This window comes from Gastrolobium bilobum, unplaced genomic scaffold, assembly GCF_033153095.1.
Source record: "Gastrolobium bilobum isolate Gb01-03AN ecotype WA unplaced genomic scaffold, APGP_CSIRO_Gbil_v1 utg4498, whole genome shotgun sequence".
NCBI lineage: Eukaryota > Viridiplantae > Streptophyta > Magnoliopsida > Fabales > Fabaceae > Gastrolobium > Gastrolobium bilobum.
This window is the reverse complement of record NW_026899646.1, coordinates 12,325-36,865: the sequence shown is the minus strand read 5'-3', so window position 1 is coordinate 36,865 and position 24,541 is coordinate 12,325. Positions and strand designations below refer to the sequence as shown.

At 30.5% G+C, this 24,541-nt stretch overlaps 1 protein-coding gene across 1 annotated transcript; it reads right to left on the bottom strand.

Annotated features, from left to right (window-relative positions):
* Positions 1 to 276: 276 nt before the first annotated feature.
* On the bottom strand, positions 277 to 5,601 carry LOC133292185 (E3 ubiquitin-protein ligase WAV3-like). The gene is made up of 2 exons (XM_061490563.1): positions 5,013 to 5,601; positions 277 to 2,492 (listed from the first exon to the last, which is right to left on the bottom strand). Exons 1-2 carry the CDS (start codon positions 5,226 to 5,228, stop codon positions 567 to 569), a joined length of 2,142 nt encoding a protein of 713 aa, XP_061346547.1. The 5' UTR covers positions 5,229 to 5,601; the 3' UTR covers positions 277 to 566.
* Between the last annotated feature and the right edge of the window lie 18,940 nt (positions 5,602 to 24,541).

Sequence of the window (24,541 nt, the reverse complement as noted above, 5' to 3'; positions counted from 1 at the left end):
ATTTTTTAATAAGGTAAACCATTGGATATAAGTGGATCAATGGTCAAGATTGAATGTAAGACTTCTAACTCTTTACACCGGTGTAAGAATATCTTACCCTATATATATATATATATATATATATGAAATCCCGCGCTATATGATGCAAACAAATGGAAGATCCACCTAGAAGAAACTGGAGTAATAAAAAAGAAAAAGCAAAAGGAAGATTCCCCACTTATGAAAAGAATTAGAAGCATATATAGTACACAATGAAAGTGAAAAGAAATTCACCCGCACAATTCAACTGAAAACAAGAAGTTATGTACATCACTCTGAATCAAACTGTAATATCCAAACTGTCCCATTTCACCATTCTCTCCAAAAGCCCCCATTATCCCGCATATGCATTTACAGTTTTATACTGGCAAAATCAGGAATTTTATCCACCTAAAAACTCCTTTCTTTCCATTATACCCCAACTTGACAAAACCAAAAATAAAAGAAGATAAGAAGAAACTTTAGGGTCTCCCCAGAAATGTATGTATAGGCTAAGTAGAATTTTCCAAACAGAGTTTCCAGTATTATTATTGTCCTCTCTGCCTCTCAGGAAATGATTTAGCAGGCCTGAGTACACGTCTGTTTTGTGGAGCCCCAAGAACCATGGTCTGGGAACGTGTCACCATGTCAACCATAGAAGGGGTTTGGTATGCTTGCACAAGGCTAGTGCTGTCTGTGGAATCTCCTCGTGCTGTTGCCCTTTGCCATGAATGTGAGCTCAATCCTGACAGAACATAAGCCCTTCCAGACTGCTCATAAACACGTTGACTTGCCATCCTTTCCTGCATCTCCTTTAGTTCTGCAGAAAGAGCAACACATAACCGATCCTTTGCTTGTGCAGAAACAGTTTCAGACAATGCCTTATGACAGCTATCAAGGATAGAAACTGCAGCAGATAAATCACCGCGCTCAGCTGCAACTCTAGCCTCGGCCATTGCCTCTGCTGCTCGAAGCCGGTTTCGCTGTCTGTCCACCTCTATTGACACAACCAGTTCTCCACCTATGTCAGGTCTTTGAATTTTCACTACTCTAGTTTCTTCCAGAGCCACTATTTCTTTTGTTATGGGGTCTCTGTAAAGACCTCTTACCATCAACAATGACATCTCATCACTTGACTTATCAACTGGAACATTGACTGTCACCAAAAAATCTCTTTCTTCTTCAGCATATAGATCTCCAACATTAATACAAGCCATTCTTGCATTGCCCGTCAAGCTTGCTTGGTAACCTCCTGTTTTTACCGAACCCAGTTGCAAATGAGGGTGAACACACACAACTTCCACTTGTAATTCCTGCACCACCACACTCAAGAGTCCCCCAATACACTGTGCAAATGCATCCTGAATCACATCCTCAGCTTCGATAAAAGAAAATGTGCCCCCAGATATCTCAGAGATTGAATGCATTGAAGTAGCATCATGGTCAGTGCCAAAGCCAAATGCATGCACTGGTATCTGCAAACCCAAACCATTATTACGATGAATGGAGTTTGGGACAAGTGACTGGTAATCTATTCCAACATTGGTCCTGCTAGTGCTACTGACTGAGTATGTATCCTGCCCATCAGATAGTAATATGATGCTGCTAACTGGGTTCTTCCATCTTCTCTCAGCAAACACCCTGGCTCCTTTCTTCAAGCCTTCAGCAATGTTTGTCCCACCATTTGAGAACAAAGAATTGACAGCCTGTAATGCCTGCTGTCGTCCAGTATCAGTCATCTGCCGAAGAGGAAAGATCCGGCGTGCTGTGGAGGAGAAGGCAATGACACAAAGCCGGTCTGATGGACCTAGATTCTGTATGACAAAACTCATAGCTCGTTTTAGCAATGCAAGCTTGGTACCTGCCATGCTACCGCTAACATCCAGAACTGTAACAAGGTCAACTGAAGCACGGGAATTTTCAAGTGGAGGTGGTGATTCAGTATTGTTTCCACCAACGTTTTGTTTTCTCCCTGAATGAGGAGCTTTTAGATGAATTAGAACGGCAAAGTCATCACGAGAGGCTGACTTTGGAACAGCTGAAACCTCAGGATATGTTCTGATCTCTACTGTGTTTATTGTATCGTGATCGGCCTCATTTATATTGAGGGTAGTTGAAGTTGGTTGGTCCAGGGCTTCATCATCATCAAAAATTGCTGGTTCAGGAACATGATAAAGTGAAATATTCTGCCTACCTGCATCCACTTGAGGAGGAGGAAGCCTCCTTACGACGGTCGTCCAGTCAGTGTCTTGTGGAGTTGCTTGGTTGATTCGAGACATGTCATGGGGCATATTAGAAGCAGGACTCTGAAAAGGAACTTCTTTCCATTTTGATCTGCAGACAGGGCAAATCTGGTTCCCATGTTTCACATTAGAAGTGATACAGTGGAAATGGAATGAGTGAGAACATTCTGCAGTAAAAATGGCATGGCCCTGCCCTGGTTTCATTGTGTTCAGGCATATTGCACAAGTCCCCTGCGGATAATGTGGATAAAAATGTCAGGAAAAGAAGGCCGCTTAGGTGATAATATGGCTTTCAAGACTATTGAAGTAAATACAGGATTTAGATGTAGAAACAAAAGTATACCAGATAGTGACATAACGATGCATTTTTATCAACAACGTTCCTTGTATACATCAAACAAGACTCAACAAAACTCATACCCAAAACAGAAGCGAGAAGAAGAGCCATGTTAGTATCATCTAGAAAACTACCTGGGAATGTAAAAAAGCGTAACACTTGCCCTTATTTGACATGTCTATCAAGACTGGATTGCCAAATTAAGCACCAATGCACTACGAAGAACAAAATATGTTCATGGCGTAATGAAATTTCAGACAGTGTCTATAAAATAGAGAACTTTTCCAAAACATTAAGTTAAAATTTGAAGACAGAATGAGCTGCTTACAAAAATTATCTATCACCACTGTAGCTGAGACCAGCCCAGAATTACCTTTAGTTGAAGATTGAATTCAGAGAGGCTAGAGGGCCTCTGCAAGTTTCAATAATCCCCAATAAGGTATTTGTTCACCACACACAGAAAGAGAGAAAAGGATGTTTCAATTAAATTTACTCATGTTGAAGACCAAACAAAAATCTCAACTACCCGTTATTTAAAAACAAAGAAGTCATAAAAGCGATAAAGCAATTGAACAAATATGCTCCCACTAAATATTGTTATTTCCAAGTGTTGGTAACTTGAGAGTCTAGAATGCCTAATGATTAAAGGAAATTATAGATTTGGCTTTTGCATTCAAACAACATCCAAGTTTTAAGGCAACATCCATGATTAAATTTCAGATGTCTAATAAACAAGGATGCCATTAAATGCACCAATCAGAAACATGTTTTAAGAGCTTCTTAGACAGCAATAGATTTCTGAATCATCACTCAGAAAAAGTGAATCAGAGAATTAAGAACCTCCATAGGCTTTCTTTAACTTCTGAATCTTTCAACTTTTGAAGAACTCAAGGAGGTGAATACAAACATCATCCATCTTTTCCAACAATCTAAATTAAACTTTGTCAGGAAAGGAAAGAATCTGCCTCCCCCCAAAGGATACATTAATAATTTCACTGTGATTTTAAACTAATTTTCAGGTTCAATTAAAACTAAACTTGACATTTAGATTGTGGTTAAAATGTAATAAAAGAAAAAGGGGGCAACATCTGATCCTAAGCTCAAATCCCACTCTCAGTAACAGTGTGTATTTAAGAAACGAAGGTTTCTAAAAATAATTATTACTATTAAATAAACAAACTCGGTAATGGGAAACAAAACCAGATATACCTATATGTATGGGGCCATTGATCCAACCATTTATACTAATATCTCTATTAGCCAGTTAATTTAAAAAGTAAATAAATAAGTTCTTTGAATTGGCGAATCTGAACAGTGGCTCAATAAAGTATTCATTGATAAATGCAACATTAGCAAAGGTCACTATTACACTATAGTGTCTAACAGTGCCCTCCTTCTGTCCTGATGCAGGTCCACTAACAAGACCATTGCATAAAAAGATGAAATAGAATGCAACCCATCTTTACCACAGATGCCAATTTAGATGTCTAGATTCTCAGTCAAATCTACAACTTAATACAAAGATAAAATCAGGTCAACGTTTGGTGGTCAAAGACTTTGAGGACACCAAGGAAAAAAAAATTAACAACAATCAGTAAACGACTTTAAAAAAAGGTACTAAGACAAATTTGCAACTGTAATAATATTGAAGCTTTCGAGACATTAACTAATAAAATATAAATGTCATTGAAAGACGGAGAAATCAAAGATGATTTATCAATTGCCCTAGGATTTTTTTCTAATTTTTTTTTCTTTCCTGCAAAATTCCAACTTTTTCTTTGTTTGCAGATGGGAATTTCACAATCAACGGTTGAGGAGTCTTTTGTGGAAAGGAGAGAGAGAGAGAGAGAGAGAGAGAGAGAAGGCTTCCACTGAATTGAACAGTACACAGTAAATAAGTAATGGATGAAACAAGAAGAACGGTCTCAAATGCAAACCAATTCTAATAAGCCAAACAACTGGTCCTAAAAGGGTATGCACAGTGCTCCACTTTATACCCTTCCCCACCCATAATGGAGTTGAAAACAACACAACGAAAAATAAAACGTTTCCACAATAGTCAGAATGCGTCACACTCCACCATACTCCAATGGGACAGGCTAAAAGACAAAAACAAAAGCAAAAATTAACCATTGATTAGAGCTGAAATTGATGTCTATCTTATATTCTAATCAAGTTTAAGGTCTTAATAATAGTAATTTTCTTCTTACAGCACAAAGAGATAAGGATAAACAAAAAAGAAATGCAATGAATGTCCCTCCACCCAAATAGTGCAAATCTTTTAACCAGAATCTACCATGGAGATTCAGTGGTGAAGCTGGTAGCAAAAGGGTAACTTTAGAAACCGGAAAAACAAGATAAAAATTGAAACTTTATTTGTTCAATCTATCAAAGGTTTAACGGGTACTGCTAACCTTGGGGGATTTGAGTCCATATTTGGACAACCGGAGACCGGAGGATGACGGTGTCGGAGTGCTTGAGTGATAACCGGAGGTGTCACCGGAAACATCACCGGAAAACCTTGCGGCGGTGGAGTTGAGGGGTGAGGAGGAATCATCTAAAGCTCTAGGAATGTGAACACACGAATCTAAACCAAGAGCCAGCTTCATTTTTCTCCATTTGCTTCCCATTATTTTTTCTTCTTCTTCTTCTTTTCTTTTTTTTTTTCTTTTTTTTTTTTTTGGTTAACCTAAAAGGGGTTGACAATTAGATCTTCAAGCAATGACCCAAAAGGCTGTGAAACTCGGAGAGGAATGTGTGTGTATGAAAGATTTGAACTTTGTTGTGATTGAGAGAAAACATGATAGAAATGGAGTTGGGAAAGAAGAAAATGAAGAAGGTTAGGCTTTTAAGATGGAGGAGAGAGGAACCAAACCAATCCAGAAGAAAGAGAACGGTGTGGCTGTAATCAATGAGAGGGAGAAGGAGAGGGAAAGAGAAGTAAAAGTTTGGCTTTTTTTTAACGTTTGTGCTTAACTAATGGACAAAGGTTGTGATGAGGGATGATGAATGGCCACAGGTTACGACCAGGTAGCAGTTTGCTCTGTTGATATGGAAACTGAATATTGTAATTTGTACCCGTTGAATTGAATAACCAGGATTGAAGGTTTTAATTAAATTTTACAGTGAGAAGATATTATAATTTATACCTATTTATTTAGGGATAGGATATTCTCACAACCAAATAATGTTATTACTTATTACTAATGTTACTATCACATCTTAACCGTTGATTTTCGTCAATCAACAGTTATCATTTATTGCGAATTAATAATTAATTAATGAGTTTGATTTGAAAAATGATAACCGTTGATGGGCGAAATTAACAGTTAAAATGTGATAATAATATTAGTAGTAACATTATACAATATCCTATCAATGTCAACTCTATTTATTCCTTTTTAAACAAAACAAAAAAAATTGTAAAAGTCACTTGAGTTTGTGATCAAATAAAGAGTTCGTAGAATAGACACGAAGGAAAAAATAGATAAATAAATACTCTTTTGAATTTTCAACAAAAAAATATAAAATTTATTTTAATTCTTTAAGAAAATAAGACCTATATTAATCTCTCAAAAAAGATTAATATGCATACTTTTCTTTTCTAAGATTGAGGATCCAAAAAAATATTTACTCAAGAAAAAAATATAGACATAATATTCTATTCAAATTTTATATCTATTTTTCTGATAAGATATTATACCCATTTTTTATAAAGGAGTTATTCTTACTATCAAAAATATTCATTATCAACTCACTACCTATCTAATCACTATTGGATCAGATAGAGAATGTCAAGAAGTTTATGAAAAGAAAAAAAATGTTGATTCAATGGTGATTAGATAAGTACTAGGTTGATAGTTAATTTTTTTAATAATAGAAATATCCTTCTCTTTTTTATATTTATTTTACTTATTCTTATATAACATTGTTGGATCGAAATCTAGAACGGAGGGAGAAAATATGAAGGTTAATTGAGATTCTGATCCAACGATATCAAAGAAGAGTAAGTAGAATAGACATAAAAAAAAAGTAGACATAATATTTATTTATTTTTTTATTTTTTTTTTTATAACAATATTTATTTATTTTTAACTATTCCTATTATGAACATTTTTTCATATTTGACCATTTCATTACAGTTATGCAAAATTCGAAAATATTAATCCAATTGATTCTAAATTTAAAGATTTTACTAAAATAATAAACACTGGGATTGTATGAATTCAAAATTTAAAGATTTTAGCAAATTGTCAATTACATATAATAACAATTATCTTATGATTAATGTTTACTTAAATATAATTTATTATAGGCATTCACATTAGGATTCATTTTCTCTTTTGTGAATGCAGATAAATTATTTCCATTGAACTCAAAATAACATCATTTTGGAGTAAAAATTAAAATATTTTTGTAATTATAATTTATTTCAAGATTATAATAGTTTTTATCGTTATCTTTTTTTAATCTTTCAACTCAAAATGATATCATTTTGAAAGTGACTATAGTTAATTTATTTACATTCACCGTAAAAATATTAAAGCCTTCAATTTATTATTTAATATATACTAGAGATGTTAATTTTCAACAGAAGCCGTTGACCTGACATGAATACAACACAAAAAATATGTGTTCGGGTTGATGCGACTTTTCAAATTCGTGTCGTGTTTATAATAATTGACAAGAAAAAATTGTGTCATGTAGCATGTCAACTTGCAACTACAAAATTGACTCACATTAATATCTTTACAAATTATTTGTGTCATATAGTGTTAACTCGCATAATAAGTTACACACTTTGAGTTTGACGACTATTTGTGTCATGTGTATCAATTTGCATAATAAGTGACATATTTTGAATTGACGGGTTATTCGTGTTATGTTACGTCAACCCGCTATTATGTTTTTAGGGCCCAAAGTATTATAAATAGGGGTTTGCATTTATCATTTAACATGACTACAAAAAGTTTCCTACACACACAATATTTTGTGGGACCCGCATGTTTTGAAGAAAAAAAACTATGACACGCAAAATGAATTTCTATAACATAACACAATCATTTTCCTACAACATAACTCTTATAAAACCCTTATAAATATTGTTGTAACTGGTCAAGAACATAGTATATATTATCAAATGCAAAAGACTTTAAAGTTTTCATAATTGGGCATATTATTGACTTAAAAAATATTAGTTTCATATTTAAATTGTTAAAGGGGTTTATTTTTTTCAGGTTGTATGAGAAAACAAACTCTTCCTACACACATCATAAAAAAGTATGCCACTCTTTTTTTTATTTTTTGTTTTTCACACTTAATGTATCTATGACATGAGATTAGGATTTTCCTACAACATAAGATTTATTTTTCCCATTGTTAAATCATAACATTGGAGCAATGGGTAAGTTAGAAGGACTCAAAGCGATAAATGAGTAGCAATGATTTAGTAAAATTATCCTTCAAGTTATCTTCCATCCAATGTTTAGTATCCCAGATGATGTATTTAGATTTCGTTTTCTTCATAGAAATTGTGAATTTCTCTTTTATCTTTCCAACAAAATCAAAATCATATCAATTGAACTAGTATAGCTCAAGTTGTGCCTAAAATACAAAATTATATTTTTGTTGTCAGAACCCGCAAAATTCGAAAATTATTAGATTGATTTTGACTAATTTTCAAATTTGTATTGAGCTTATCCGTATTCGTATTAACCCAAATGTCGTCTTTAAAATTATCTACAAAATTATAGAAACTGCAATAAAAGCATACTTATAATCAAAATTACTTTTTTACATAAAATAATAATTTAAGTATATGAAAGATATTGTGGTAATCTAGGTTTAACTAAGAATTTTTCCTATATTATTTCAATATATCCCACCTCCTTGCTAGCCAGATTTGCCTCATTGCTGTTATGCTTTATTATCATTTTCATTACCATTGATTATTAATTTAACACCACCACAGTGTAACCACTGAAATTTTATCACAATCCCAATTTCAGTTTTCTTTTTCCGCTTTAGTCCTGATATAACTTCATTTTTGGTTTTATTGGCACAATCTCCAATCATGAATGGATGACACAGCCTCCATCCCTATTAAATTTCAGGACCCGTAGTTACACCAACTGTCCTTGTTCATTAATATAAGCATGAAGAAAGTATGGACGTGTTCCCATTGACTTCAATGCCATGCAATGTATTATGGGAAAGTTTAGTTTCAACCCACAAAAAATTGAAATTACAAAAAGTCGATATGTTTTAATTTTAACTTATTAATTTGATGAAGAATTAAACATCAAGTGGTTTTTGAGAGTTTATTTTATTTATTTTTACTCCATTTAGGAAAATCAACCTCACTCTTTGCATCTAATCTAATCATAGTCACGACCTTTTATTAGAGAAAAAGACATATGAAAATAGGGTTTAAGTTTTCTTATGTTGTAGGATTGTAGGAGATAAAAAAAGTAGATAAAAGTTAAATGTGGGTCCCATATTTTATATTAAAAAAGAAAAGAAAAATTAATTGGCACGAAAAACGAATTAGTGTAAAAAAATGATGTACTCTTATGTAGCATAAGAGTATTATTTCCCATGAAAATATTATGCTTATCTGCTTGAGATTTGTTTTGGATCCATAAAAAAAAATGCATGAAGAATTTTCTAAATTCAAATGAAGGTATTTTAAAATCTCAATTTTCATAACGAAATTATTTTAATTAGTCAAGTGCCTAGTTTAGTTTAGATTGTTGGTGCATATTTTTTTTTTTTAAAAAGTTAAACATCTTTTTTTAATTTTTGGTAAACAGTGCAGATAACATTGTTTTAGAGAATGGCTCAATTTCATGTTGTAATACTAATTTCATTTTATTGAAAATGGCTATTTATAAGGATTCCGGCCCGAAATATTGGCCGAGAAGACTTTTTCTTTGGCTAATCAGCCAAAAGAAAAAATTAATTATGATTTTGTCAAACTTGCTGCAAAGTCTATTGGGATTTGGGAAGTATTAAACTTAACTAAATAATTGGCAGTGATTCCCTAATGCCATTTGCCAATTTATGCTTCGGGAGTAATTGAATATCACCAACAAGTGCCGGCATCATTTTAATAATAATAATAATAATAATAATAATAATATTTGTGCTAATAACTATATTCTGAATAAAACCAGCAATTCAAAGCCCGATAATATATGTTGTGGAGAAAAATTCAAAATCTTATTTTCGTAAAGAGAAAATAGCTTAAGGGAAAAAAAAAACTTGTGTATATCTAATGTATCACTATATTATCTAATCAGAACAGATTTTTACAATTGGGTCGATCATGTGATCTTCCTCTACACAGCCTGGAATTGTCTTGGGTCAGAACATCTTGCAGCTGGGCCGCTTTATCCCATGAGTCTTCAATGGAACGCGATGGGGGTGTACCTGCAAGACACTCTGACGCTCAAGTCAGATTTGGTTCAAGCAGGTTTAATTATGTAAGAGAAGATTATGTACCTTAGTGTTGATACATGTTTTTATAGTGGAGAGATGAGCAACTTGCGGAGATGTTACTTAGTGATCAGCTTTGCTTTGTCTTGGAGGCAAAGTAACAGAGCTGCCATGTTTAATGTTGAGGAGCTTGATGAGGTAAGGCCATTAATATTGAGCAGCTTGATGGCTATCATGAGCTTGCTGCTATAGAGGTGTCTTTGCTGTCATAACTATTGTGCAGCTTGGAGAGATGAGCTTTGTAGCCTTCATTGACTATGAGCTTTCTTAGTAGTAAAGGCTTTTAGTTTGGGCCTTGTATTTGTATAATATTTATCCAGATCACTATCAAATTGTGGTAGCTCAGTTGGCGCATGAGACCTAAGCAGGTGGGGTAAGAGCATGTGTTCGAATCTCTCCAGTACCACCTTTGAGAAGGATTTAAAGCCTTAATCTGGACCCGCCCTGAATCAAATTAGTTGCGAAGCAATGAACCGATTGAAATATTTCTAAAAAAAATGTATCACTATACTTTATTAAAATATATTAGCATTTCTTCATATAGTATGTTTCAATAATTGACTACTAAATTTTAGATTTAAAATTGAGACAAGTGAGGTATGGATATTGATTATGAAAGAGGATGGAAATCCTCATCAAAAGACTAAGAAAAAAGATTATTGTTGTTTAATATAAGAATTCGTTTTTTCTAAAATTATTTTAGATAACTTTATTTAATGTTTACCAAAAACGACGTTATTTTGAGGCGAAAATCCTAGTGTATTTATAATTTTAATTTATTTCAGGGTTATAATAGTTTTTATCATTCTAATTCTTTAATCCCAAAATGACGTCATTTCGGTGAACATTAAACAAAATTGTCTGAAGTAGTAGTGTTAAATACTTTTTCCCCTTAATGTAAATGCCTAATATATATATATATATATATATATATATATATATATATATATATATATATACAAAAATATTTTAGTAATGATTATAAATACATATTAGTAATACATATATAATGTAAAGAACCAATTCACCCGAAAAACTTAAACAATTAAGTAAAGGTTTCTTTAATGATTTATATTATACTCTAACACAGCCCCTCATGAGAAAATTCATTGGACTTAAAAGATGGATGATGCATCAGACTCAGCCTACATGTGCTAATAAATTTCACAAAGAAAATGGGAGGTGACGAGGATCGAACCCGAGCCACAAAAGCTCTGTTACCATATAAAAAACTAATTCAACTCAAAAGATTAAGATATTAAGTGATAACCTCTTTAATGATTTATATTATACTCTAACATATAAAAATCGGTCGGCTCCCCTCAAGGTTTAGTTTTGAGCACATTTTTTTCATTATATAAATATTTGTAGTTACAATTTCGCCCTTTCAAAAATTCATACAAACATTTAATTGTAAATATTCTGTCTGTTTTTCATATAAATAATTATATTTTTTTAGAAAATACATTATAATTTAGTCGTCATTAAAAGAGAACATGATGAAGGGTGCACTAGTTATATGTTATAAAATAAGTAATAATTAAAATTTACAATAATATTCCACACTTGTTTATTTATATTTATGTCCTATAACTGTTGAAAATTACATTTGAGTCAGAAGATGATCACAATCATATATAGTATTTTAATTTGAATTTAATCTCAATATTTTTCAAATTCAAATTCAATATCAATCTTTTAAAAGTATTAATCTTAATATTTTTCATTGAAGAATATTTAAAATAAATAAATTAAAAAATCACCCAGCTCGGACGATACCAGATGATATTCAGTACTGGAATAAAGAAGAGTGATTGAAGTACTAAAAGCATACGGAAGGACTAAAATAAAAATATCAGTAAATGATGTGATCAAACATAAAATTAGGTGTCATAGACTTCACTTTCATACAATAACTCGTTAAATAGGTAACGGATAATGTTTTTTAGCCATTGATACAGAAGTCGTCTAAATCAATAATTGCAAGGTCCACCGGTGCATCTAAGTTAGAGGGTGCACCCTAAACTTGGCCAAGTAATATGTATCACAGTTTGGAGCATGGGCACAAACAACAGAATGTTCTGTCTCACACTTCTCACCTGTTTGTTTCGACATCAAGTAAATGTAATTAAAGTCAAACATAGTAGAGAAAAAGGGAAGAAAAAATTATTTCTGAATCCTCTTAGTATATCTTCTTAATAATACTTTTAATTACTAAATAAATAAAATATTAAATACTTTTACATTCTTAACTAAGATACTAACTGAATTTACGTTTCATTTTAATTTATTTATTAATAGTGGTAAAATGAATAGTAGAGGATATTTTAACAAAAAATATTACATGCTTCTAAAGTGTCAGTGAATTTATGTTTTACTTACTCCGTTTATGTGTATATATTTTGGGAAAAGTGTTTATCTTTTTAAATAACATAACTTATATCATTTCACTATCACAAAGAGGTAGGATTCACACCTTTACTTTTTTGTCAACTCTCTCTCCTCTTTTATCTATCTCTTTCTCTCTCTTAAAATGACACAATTTTACATCTTTTAAAATAATACATATTTTTCCCCATATATTTTAGTATCAATTAATGATGTGATTCACTATTCACCTGTATATTTATTTTTTATTATTTTTGGATACAAAAATGCAACTAATTAAAACTAAATATATAAATGAGTGATCGATTTATCGAAATATAAGTAATTAAAGTAAAAATATTTTTTTAATTTTTCATTGGTTTATCTATTAATTGATTAATTTGATTCGAGCTACACAAATTATGGGTGGCAATTCAAGTTAACACGATACAACATAAATTTCACACGAACACAAATACATTCAAGACGAACAGGCACAAATTTGTAATCGAGTTAAAACCTTCTACACAAACACGACTCATTTATTTTATGGGTTGACACCACATGACATGAATAACTTGCAATCTTAAAGTGTGTCGCTTATTATTTGAGTTGATAAGACACGACACAAATAACATATATGCAACATAATACGACAAAATAACTTGTAAGAATATTAATGCGGGTCAATTTCGGGTTTACAGGTAGACATGTGACACGACACAAATTTTTTTATGTCTATTTGCCAACACAAACACAACACGAATTTAAAAACGAGTCAACCAAAGTACATATTTTTCGTACTGTGTCAGCGAATCATGTTGAAAATTGTCGCCCCTAGGCAATATCATGGCAACAAAGCTTTTTCTATCAAATTTTTAACATACCAAAGACTCAAACTCGAGAAAGTGCATAGAAAAATAGCTAAATATATAAAAGAGAAACCCTCATATTCTCGATTATAATTATTAAAATAATAAAATATTCAACTCCCTACAAATATAGTCCTAAACACTCTTTTATAAGGTGTTAAATAACCTGAAAATGTAATTAAAATATGTGAAATATTATATTTACAAATCTTTTTTTTATAAATTTACAAACTTCATTATGTCTGACCGGTAATACACTACTCAAGAGTATATTACCGGTCAGACATAGTATAGTTTGTAAACAAAAAATTTGTAAATATAACCCTACTCTTAAAATATACCTAAAAAAGGAAAGTTTAAATATAGATGATTATAAATAAATCAAAATTTAACACACCTAAAATAAGAAAATAATTAAAATCAAATTAATCTAATAATTAAAAGATTAAAAAATCATTACCAAAACAAAAAATTAAAAAAATCAAATCACCTTCTAAATCTAAATATTTTCATATAAGTAAATTGTAAGTGCATCAAATAACCTACAAAATCAATGTAATACATAATAATAATGAGTTCACTTTTTCTACGGTTAATGTAGATAACTTGTCTATATTGAGGCCAAAACGACATTAGTTTGAGGTAAAAATCAAGATATTTTTGTAATTATAATTTATTTCAAGGTTATAATAGTCTTTTTTTCATTATAATTTTTTAATTTTCAACACAAAACAATATCATTTTGGGATTTACGGTAAAAACATTAAAGTCTAATAATATATAATAAAAGATTTTTCTAATCTTAAAAAGCACATAATAATTCTTACAGTACGATTATTTTTGCTGCGATAGATATTAAAGAGTGTGTGACCAAGACCAACCACCCCAAGCGCCAATCGTTTTCTCTATCCAAGCTATTCAACGTGCTTCTGTTGACTACTGCTTCACATTAATTAATTATCACTATCTAAATCCAATATTACTATACGCCTATTTGGTTTTGAAGGCTGCATTGTCTTTATCTCTAGGTCAACAATTTTTGGCAAAACTCGTTAAATTCCATTACACAAAAGGTTCACATTTTTTTGTTTATTTTGCTTTTGAACCTATCTGCATCCATGAGTTAACTTGAACACCTCTTGCTACGGTGCTCCAAAATAAATACCAAAACTTATTGATTCAATATTATGATCAACACCCTCTTTGAAGAAAATAATATTATTTTTAAAGTAATGTTCTCAACAACTAAAATTTCGTATTCGATATGTGTAGCTAGACATGTTGCGATCAAGACTTTGTTAGTATCGGAGTATATATAAATTATGGCATATTAATTAATAAGCAAAATATTCCCTTAACAAGTTGAACCCTCTCTAATTAGAAAGAAACGTCTTGGACTCAACTATCTATGCGTTAAGAAAGGAAACCCCAACATTATAATAGTCAGAGAAGTTCAACAAATCACGTAACCAAAAAACCTTCAAATCCGAATATTTCCAAAATTACAATTTGACATTAATTCATTATAGTAATTCCAACCGTCGAAGTGGGTTCTGGGCTTGATAGGTTTTGGTAACATGAATTAAGAGAGAAAGCCCTCTTAATTTAACATAAGGAAAGCTTCGTTATATGGTACGTGGATGATGTTGAGGCCATTAATTAGAAAGACACACTATAATTATGTGTTACATTTATTATTAATGAACTATATACGTTTGTGCAGTGGATTCTCTCCAATGTAATTTAGCATGATTATATCATACAAGAGTGAATGATATGATCGTCTTAAATAAGACGAGAGAATCAACTCCCTTACAATAGGGTTCAGTGAAATTCTATAATTCTATATGATAATATGTACGTTCTAGGTATATTTTTAAAATAAAAAAAAAATTGAATATTTTTATATTTTAAAAATTTGCAATTTTATTCTCATAAATAGTTGTAAAATTTTGTAAAACGTTTATTATAATATTAGGCTGGATTCATGGGATCTAGCTACAAGCACACTCGTAATTTTCATGTAGAGAAACATAGAATCATTCACTTTTATGGGGGTATCTGTTCTTGAAATATTTGGTCAACTAAGTTGCCGGCAAGATAAAAGGTAGAGAGTTATGCGTATCCATCTAAATTCCACTGGCAAGGCCTGATCGATGAAAGGCTTATGAAAGAAGATAGGGTGTTTGGTCAAATGAATAAAGTTATGTTGGGGAACATATATGAGTGGCTTTTTAGCATAATTGCCACTCACGCTCTCTGGACCATAGCCTCTACCCATAGTCAATAGTCAGTGGTTTCCAATCACTACTCCATTCAGTTGTCCAACTCCAACCATATGTATTACCCACTTCAATCAGACAATGATATATGGACCCAAATCAAACAGTTAAAGAGCAAACATTTTTATTATTTTTTTTGTCAAATTAATTAACCTTCACACAGTGCCATAAATATGAAGCTGTGTGTTTTTGTACACTAATTATCATAAATCAAAGCTCAACTGGCCGGGTGCGCCAATTCCTTGTCAAAATTGACTCATATTAAATATGGGGTAGATTATAATTACAAATTTTTTTTGTTTACAAACTACACTATGTTCTTCTGGGAGAATACTAATTCCACTATGTTCTCCCGGGAGAACTTTATAAAAAAAATTCAAAAAAGTTTGTAAACGGATTCTTCTCCATTAAATATATATGGGAAAAAAAATATTATTTTAAAGTACACATGCTTGTGGCTTTTAAGTGATTTATACAAAGTATGATCGGTCATATTTTGTGTAAATTTGAAAAGTTATTTTTTTTCTCTCTCACTAGTCAACATATAAAGTGAAAAAAAGCAATTTTTCAGATTTACATAAAATATAACTAATTATACTTTGTGTAAGTGATTAAAAACACACAAATTATGTCATTTTAAATGACACATACTAAACTCAATATATATATATATATATATATATATATATATTGAAGGCTTTATTAATCTCTTTTCACGTAAAATAGTTGTCTTATGTTGTAAAGAAAAATAAGTGAGTCCCACCATTATAAAAAAAAATGTGAAAATCAAAATAAAAGAACATAAAATAAGTTATCTTATATGAATGCAGAATAATATTTTCTATATATTGAACTTTAAGATTGAAGTAACAACCACATAGGATTTATAATCAATCACACATAGATAAGCGAGTCACGTCAGCAAAATAAGACAAATCTTCCGCTTTGTAAGCCCTTTATCGTCAATAAAAATGTTGTTACGTCTGCTGATATTTTCTTAATCATATATAACTGCCCTCCTAAATCAAAATTAAAAACCAAAAAGAAAACAGATAATAAGATGGATATTTGTCTTATAGTTTTTGCTTTACATCAAATTAGCTTAGGCTATTGCAGGCTGAAGCAAATTGTTTGTAGGTTTCGTTTAACGTCACATTCAGATATGGAAAACGACAATTGTTGAATTAATTTACCAGTAAGCAGGTTTATGCTTATGCAATAATTAAAGGATTCAACTAAATCAAGTATTCACATTTAAGTGTGACCACTGACCACTGTTCTAAAAACGTTTAATCAATAAGTCCCATTCAATCACTTAGAGGCATAATGATTAAATTAAAGGGTTGTCCTTTACGATAAAAAACAAAGTATTCCATTTTTCCCGTGTTACTAAAAAAAAAATATCTCATACTATATATATATATATATATATTTCAGGTAGTATATAATTATAATGATAAAATTATTTTTTTTCTGTCACATCAGTCGATAATGTCTGAGGAGAAAAAAATAAAATAACTTTAATATTATAATTATGTATTATCCATAGACCATAGTATATAGTTATTTTTTTTTTACATGAGATAATTTTTTTTCCAGCAACAAAATGATTTTCCAAAAATGAAAAATAAACAACTCGAATCGAATTAGTTAAATAATCGATTGATAATATATATATATATATATATATATATTTCATGCCAATTCTATGGACTTTCTCCATAAAGTCTTGCAAATTAAGAGTACCTGGCAATTGGATTGCTAAGTATTGAGGGTGATAAAAAAGACCCTTGGAGATGAATTTGACATCATAGTTGAGTAATTGTCATGTCATTTGATTCAGAATAAATCTCATATTTAATTAGGATCATGAAATATAAAACAGAAAAACATAGAAGAAGCCACCAGTATATTAGGGACTCCTTGTTCATGTTCTCTTGTGGAGAAGAATAACTTTTGCTTCCAATAAAGATAGAGGAATAGAGTCCTCCCTTTTAGAAAGGGTCCCTCTTTTTAGGGGAAAGACATAAGTGGTAATTTGGAAAATATCATGTGGCTGGTCTATTTTTTTAATGTAAATGTGTCAGAGTGTAATAGTGGGTGGTTCATCTTCTTTTTCTTTATGTTTCTCTTTCTTTCATCTTCAAGTATGGTTGTTGAGTTGCTTAGCTGGGTTTCTTAAATACTGAGGTATATTTTTCAACTCCCAATGCTTGGAAAGTCTTTAGGTTAAATGAATGAGCAAAAGAGATCACCTAGTTTGAATCGTGGAGTGGTAAGATATAGGTTAACCTAATAAGAATGGCAATATCAAAAATAAATGTATTGCTTAAAAAAAAAAAAAGTAACCAAATTGAATTGTAGGGTGTGTGAGTGTGGCAGTTGTCAAATTCAAATGGATTGCTAAAAAAAGCAAGGAAGCATGGATGATGATTAAGGTGGTGGTGAGTGTCGTAAATGGAAAAGTTGAAAGTCAATTCAAAGGAATGTGTTCAATGAGGAGAGAATGGCTCAAGAGCAGTTAGTCCATTTCTAATTTTGACTATTTTTTTTAAAAAAAATAGAAAATTAATTTTAAGAGTGTGTTAATTATAAAATATTTTTAATATAAAGTGAATTAATCTAAATACGCAAGTACTTTGTGATTTGAACTATTTGAACTAGGAAAATTGCTTGAGATCCCTAGTTCCATAGAATATATAATCAATTGATCATTATGAGAACAAACCCACCTTTAATTTTATCATTCCCGGGCTATATATTCTTACCAGATTTAATACGTGCAATTAGAGATGTTTATAAATAGATATAATTCAATGAAAAATCGAATGAAAAAAAAAAAAGGCTAAAAATGAAAAAAATGAACAATATAAAAAAATTATTTTCATTAGATTGAATTGGTTTTCATTAATTCTGATTTAAAAATTAATCTGATTCAAACCTATTCGAATTTATATGCGAATCATATCTGATTATATAATCGCCAAAAATTTACAAAGTTATTGAACGGAATTAATATAATTCAACTATTGAAACGAGAAAAATAATTTTTTATATCAAGTTATTGAATAATGTAAAAATATAAAGTTTTGCTAATTTTATACCAATGGTTCCTCCACCCGACACACAAATAATTTTAAATTTAAACAAAAATATTATGAATTTATTTCACGATTTGTATATTTCTAACCAATATTATATGAATAGTCGCTTTTAAAATTTTGATGGCTAGATAAACCTAAAAAATGATGACTTTTAGTTTAATTAACTTTTTTTTGTGTGAAAGTTTAATTAACTTTTGACACTCCAAATTTTACTACTTTAATTTAGGTTGTTTCATTATAATATTTATTATTCCATCCAATAAAATAATTTAATCTCTATTAAAAAATATAAAACAAAATAAAAATTTATCTCATTACAAGCTATATAAAAAATGCTAACGTTAATATTATAAATATAATATAATATAAATAAAACATAAAATTAAGTTATTAAAAACTATTTAAACACTCTTTTCATTAAACTTAAAACAATAAGATTAAAAGATAATAAATTTTATAAATAAGTAAGTAAATAATACTTAATATAATGGGTATCATATATGCTAATATTTTTTTATTTTTTTATGGCCAATATATGTAATAGAATATATATTTGTTTAAAATGATTATAAAAATAATTTAAAAAAATATATTGAAAGTCAAGAAAGATATATAAATGAAAAAAAAATACAAATTTCATTAAAAAAAGATGAAGCGATAAATTTAAAATAGAAATTTAAAAAAGTTGTCATGTGACAATTACCTAAGAAGTTTCATATTATATATTGATAACATTATCCTAAAAAAGTAAACAAGGTAAAAGACTATGCCCCATTCTTAACTTCATGCATTTATTTCTTTTGTTATTTTTAAGGTGGGTTTAAAGACAGTGTGTTAGGAAGCATGCATTCAGATATTCATTTATATAATGGTTAGAGTGTAGTCCGAACAAACCAAACAAAATGAAGTGATGATAAAATTTGACTTGAATTACCTATTGTTTGAGATTTGAGATTAGATGTCATACAATGCAAAATGGAGAAACACCATGTGTGTTGGTTGAAAGGGACAATTATTTATATTTGAAACTCACACATCTAGATATTTGAATAATTAGTCCACAATTTGAACAATTAATTTTGAAGGAAAATGATTTTATAAAAATTCATTCCAAAATTCTATTTTGTTTACGTCTTATAAAGGAAAATTTCTTTCGAGAATAATTTTAGAAAGTTAATATCTTCAATTAGAGGATAGATATAGTATAACTGAAAGCAAATAATGAAAAAAGATTAATTATTGTAAATGTAAGAATTTTTTCTTATAATAATTCAACACAAAGATCGAAACATACATGATAGATAAAACACCATATATCATTTCATTCTTAGAGGAATTTGTATACTTAATTGGACCATCTTATCTACTGAGCAAAGAACTTGATCTTGCGACTAGAATCTTTCTCTCTATGACCTATTCTGAAAATGACAGTCTCAGCGATGGGAGCATGACGGCTCATAGAACTTAATCATAATATAAATAGGCTAGAGAGAAGACCTAGTCAAATACCCTAAAAAAAGTTTGTGTTCACTAGGTTCACCCATCATGAAAAACTAAGATCACATTAAAGCCTACAATGCTGCCCAACTAGGTCCAATACCAACAGATGACAAAAGTCCAACTCAACATGATGACAACAGGCTTATCAAAATAATACAATTAAAATATTCATTAGTACGATTAAATTTAAAATAGAAAACTAATTAATTAATAGTTTTCTAACAATAAATAGAACAGTAAGAGCCAAAATACAATTACACCGTGTTATCAAAAAAAAAAAAAAATACAATTACACCTGAGTGTCTGTCTCTGTATGTGTCTACGTAATTAATATAAGCATAATATTGGAAGAAAATTTGTATGCCACGTTTAATTTATATATCATTGTTCATTAGGAATATCTCTCGTAAAATAAATATCATAATAATTTTTGTATATTTGGTTTGACTAGTGATTGGCCGTCTAAAGTTCTCTAGGAAAATCGTTTTTTTTTTTTTTTTTTTTTTTTTGCATAAAAATCGTTTTTTTTAATACACATGAATTGATGTGACTTCAGAGTTGAACTGATAAATTAACTAGCTAAGGGAATTAGTTACAAACAATCTTATAAAATTCGACCCGGTCATGGACGCTTAAAGTGTTGGGTCAATGAGACATTAATTAATTAATAGGTCAGCGGTTCAACAGCTTAGATTAAACTTATACAAAAAATATAATAAAATATAAATAAGAATAATATGTAGATAATATGACAATGAAAAGTAATTTAGCTTATTAATTAGCATGTCACTCCCCTTCTTTTAGGTGCCAAGTTCAAATCTCAAAAGTGTAATTGTAGTGGAATATTTTGTTACAAATTTTAAAAATCGATTCAACAAAAAAAAAAGGTATGTGGGTTAATATCGATTGAACCCAATTTTTAATTTGTTCACCAATTCTTGACTGGATTGTATGCATAGCCGATTAATTGACTAAACCAGATTGGTTAAGGGTTCGGTCCCTGGTTCAATCGGTTCGACTGACCGGGTCAGGTCGATTTTAATAACACTGGTTGGAATATATATATTTTTTTGTTAAATTTAAGTTATTATTTTCGATAAATTACAAAGTTTATAATTAGATTATGTAAATATTGATTTATCCAAACTAAAATATTTTATCTTATACTATCTCTTTTATACATCATATTAGAATATTAATAATTTTAATTAATGAAAGAGCTTTTTGAATTGATGCATAATAAATGGATAACATATAAATTTATAACCCAAGGTTTCGAAGAAACCACGTAATGTAGGCTTGAAATAAGGATGTGAGACCAAAAATTAAAAAAGAAATTCAGGAAATTAAAACATGGGGAAACGATCTAACTAATTTTAATGAAAAATGTTTTTAAGTTGATAATAGACAGATAGAACACAAATATCAATGATTTGAAAAGGATAAGAATAAAGCTTTAGGAGTGTCCGAATAAATTAATATGTAACGTGAGAAGAAATTAAAAAAAGAGTAACCATCCTTTTTGCTCCCTGATAATATCTACGAAATCTTTTTTAGTCCCTGACAATAAAAAAGGACCAAATTGATCCCTAACAGTATGCAAAAAGGGCCACGTTAGTGACGGAGGAGTTGACATAAGGACTAATGTGACCCTTTTTTTCATAATTTTAGGGACCAATTTGGTCCCTTTTTATTGCCAGGGACTAAAAAGGATTTCGTAGATATTGCCAAGGACCAAAAAGGATGTTTACTCTTAAAAAAACTATCAATAGATAGCCATGTGCAATTACAGTCAAATTCAATTGTGTTCAAGATAGTTACATTTTTTAATATTTTTGTTTGAGAGTGAGATATTCTAACTACCAAAAACTCTCACTTACTAACTTACTACCTATCACATCACCGTTGGATTAAAGAGAGAATGTTAAAAAAATTTGAAGAGAGAGAAAATGTTAAACTAATGGTGATTAGATAGGTAGTAAGTTGGTAGTGAAAAATTTTGGTAGTTAGAATATCTTTTCTCTTTGTTTGAAAATTTTCATGTTTTTTTTATATCGATTTAGAGCGAGTCAATCTCGTAAAATTCTCATAAATTTCAATTTTTTGAGTTTTTCAACCTACTATAAACTAATATTGAGTCAGGGTTTAGTCACAGTTAAAATTCATCACCTTTTTCCAGAGATATATATATTTGATGGGAATCAAATCTTGATTTTCTCCTCACCTATTCAACCTATGTTACCGAATGAAATACACTTTTCTTGGGGCTTTTTGACTACTATAGCCTTTTTAATAATTAATTATCAAATTGACCCTATTTATAAACTATTTCAAAAATTTAACCTCTTCAGAAAACATAACACCAATATGCCCCTGTTTGACCGTTGACTATGAAGCCTACCCGGGTATTTTTTGAAAATTTATGCCTACCCGGGTAGGAGGGGTGTACCCAGGTTTAGTTCTTGACATCTGAAAAATTGCTTGAATTATTTACCTGGGTAGGGAGGGGTGTACCCAGGTAAATCTCGACCAGAAACCCCAAAATCGTTCGAATATTATCTCAACTATTTCAAATATTTATGGCATCTCAATGTGTTGTTATGAACCACAATAATTGATCCCCATTGATTGCGCCTCAATAAATACGCTCCATCATTACTTGATTTCTGGAAATTATTCTGAAGTTATTTATTTTTGAATTAGTATTTATTTTCTTCCTAATCTGTTACAATTTTGTTTCCCTTTTTTAATGTTAATTTCTTTCCTAATCAGTGTGTAGCTGATTTATAGGGATTGTACCCTTCATCTTAGCAAAAAGAAATCTGAATTATTCAGAAAAATTATTGTTCCCTTTTTACCAAAATTTTTTACAATGCATTCTTTACCAAACTTCATGTGCGCATATCCTTCAACAAAATGAGGTTGAGCACAAAAATTATCTTATTGAAAACACCCGGATTCTCTTACTCCATGGCAATGTTCCTTCTGGTTTTGGGATGATACCATTTCACTACTTGCTACCTATTTAATTGGATGTCTTTCTCTCCGGTTTTGGGGTTTCTGGTCGAGATTTACCCGGGTACACCCCTCCTACCCGGGTAAATAATTCAAGCAATTTTCCAGATTCAAGAATGCATTGTAAAGAATTTTGCACTCAACCTTATTTTGTTGAAGGATATGCGCACATGAAGTTTGGTAAAGAATGCATTGTAAAGAATTTTGGTAAAAAGAGAACAATAATTTTTCTGAATAATTTAGATTTCTTTCTTGCTTTTCATCAAAGGGATTAGTACAATATATAGAGAATAAAGGCATCATATCAGCATTTTTGCTAAGATGAAGGGTACAATCCCTATAAATCAGCTACACACTAATTAGGAAAGAAATCAGCATTAAAAAAGGGAAACAAAATTGTAACAGATTAGGAAGAAAATAAATACTAATTCAAAAATAAATAACTTCAGAATAATTTTCAGAAATCAAGCAACGATGGAGCGTATTTATTGGGGCGCAATCAATGTGAATCAATTATTATGGTGCATAACAACACATTGAGATGCCATAAATATTTGAAATAGTTGAGATAATATTCGAACGGTTTTGGCATTTCTGGTCGAGATTTACCCGGGTAAATAATTCAAGCAATTTTCCAGATGTCAAGAACTATACCCGGGTACACCCCTCCCTACCCGGGTAGGTAAAAATTTTCAAAACATACCCGGGTAGGCTTAGTGGTCAACGGTCAAACAGGGGCAGATTGGTGTTATGTTTTTTTGGGAGGTTAAATTTTCAAAATAGTTTATAATGAAGGTCAATTTGATAATTAATTATTAATAAAGGGTTATAAGGGTCAAAAAGCCCCTTTCTTGACGAAGTAGTCGTTTGGTTAACTTTTATATATATATATATATAATTTGTTTTTCTTATTCAGATAAAGATGCTATTCATATATGAACCAAAAATATTATGAGCATATTACGTATGGTTTAACTTTATATAACTAGTCTAATTGAAATATAAACATATTGCTTTTTTTTTGGATAAACATATTGCTTTTTGAGGGTGGGGTGTAAATGGGTTTCGGTAAACTCGCGAACCCGGTCATTCGACTCGACCCGAAGTCAAAAAATTGATTAGGTTTGAGAGGGGAAGAAATAAACCTGACTTATGTCGACTTAAAAAACTTAGAAAAAAATATTGAAACAATTTCTCTTGATATTTTTTAAACAAAAGTATAAATATATACTGAGCTGATGACTTGATCCGGATCAATCTGAATTTGATTGGGTTGGTTCGGGTTAAAAAAAAATTATGAAACCCA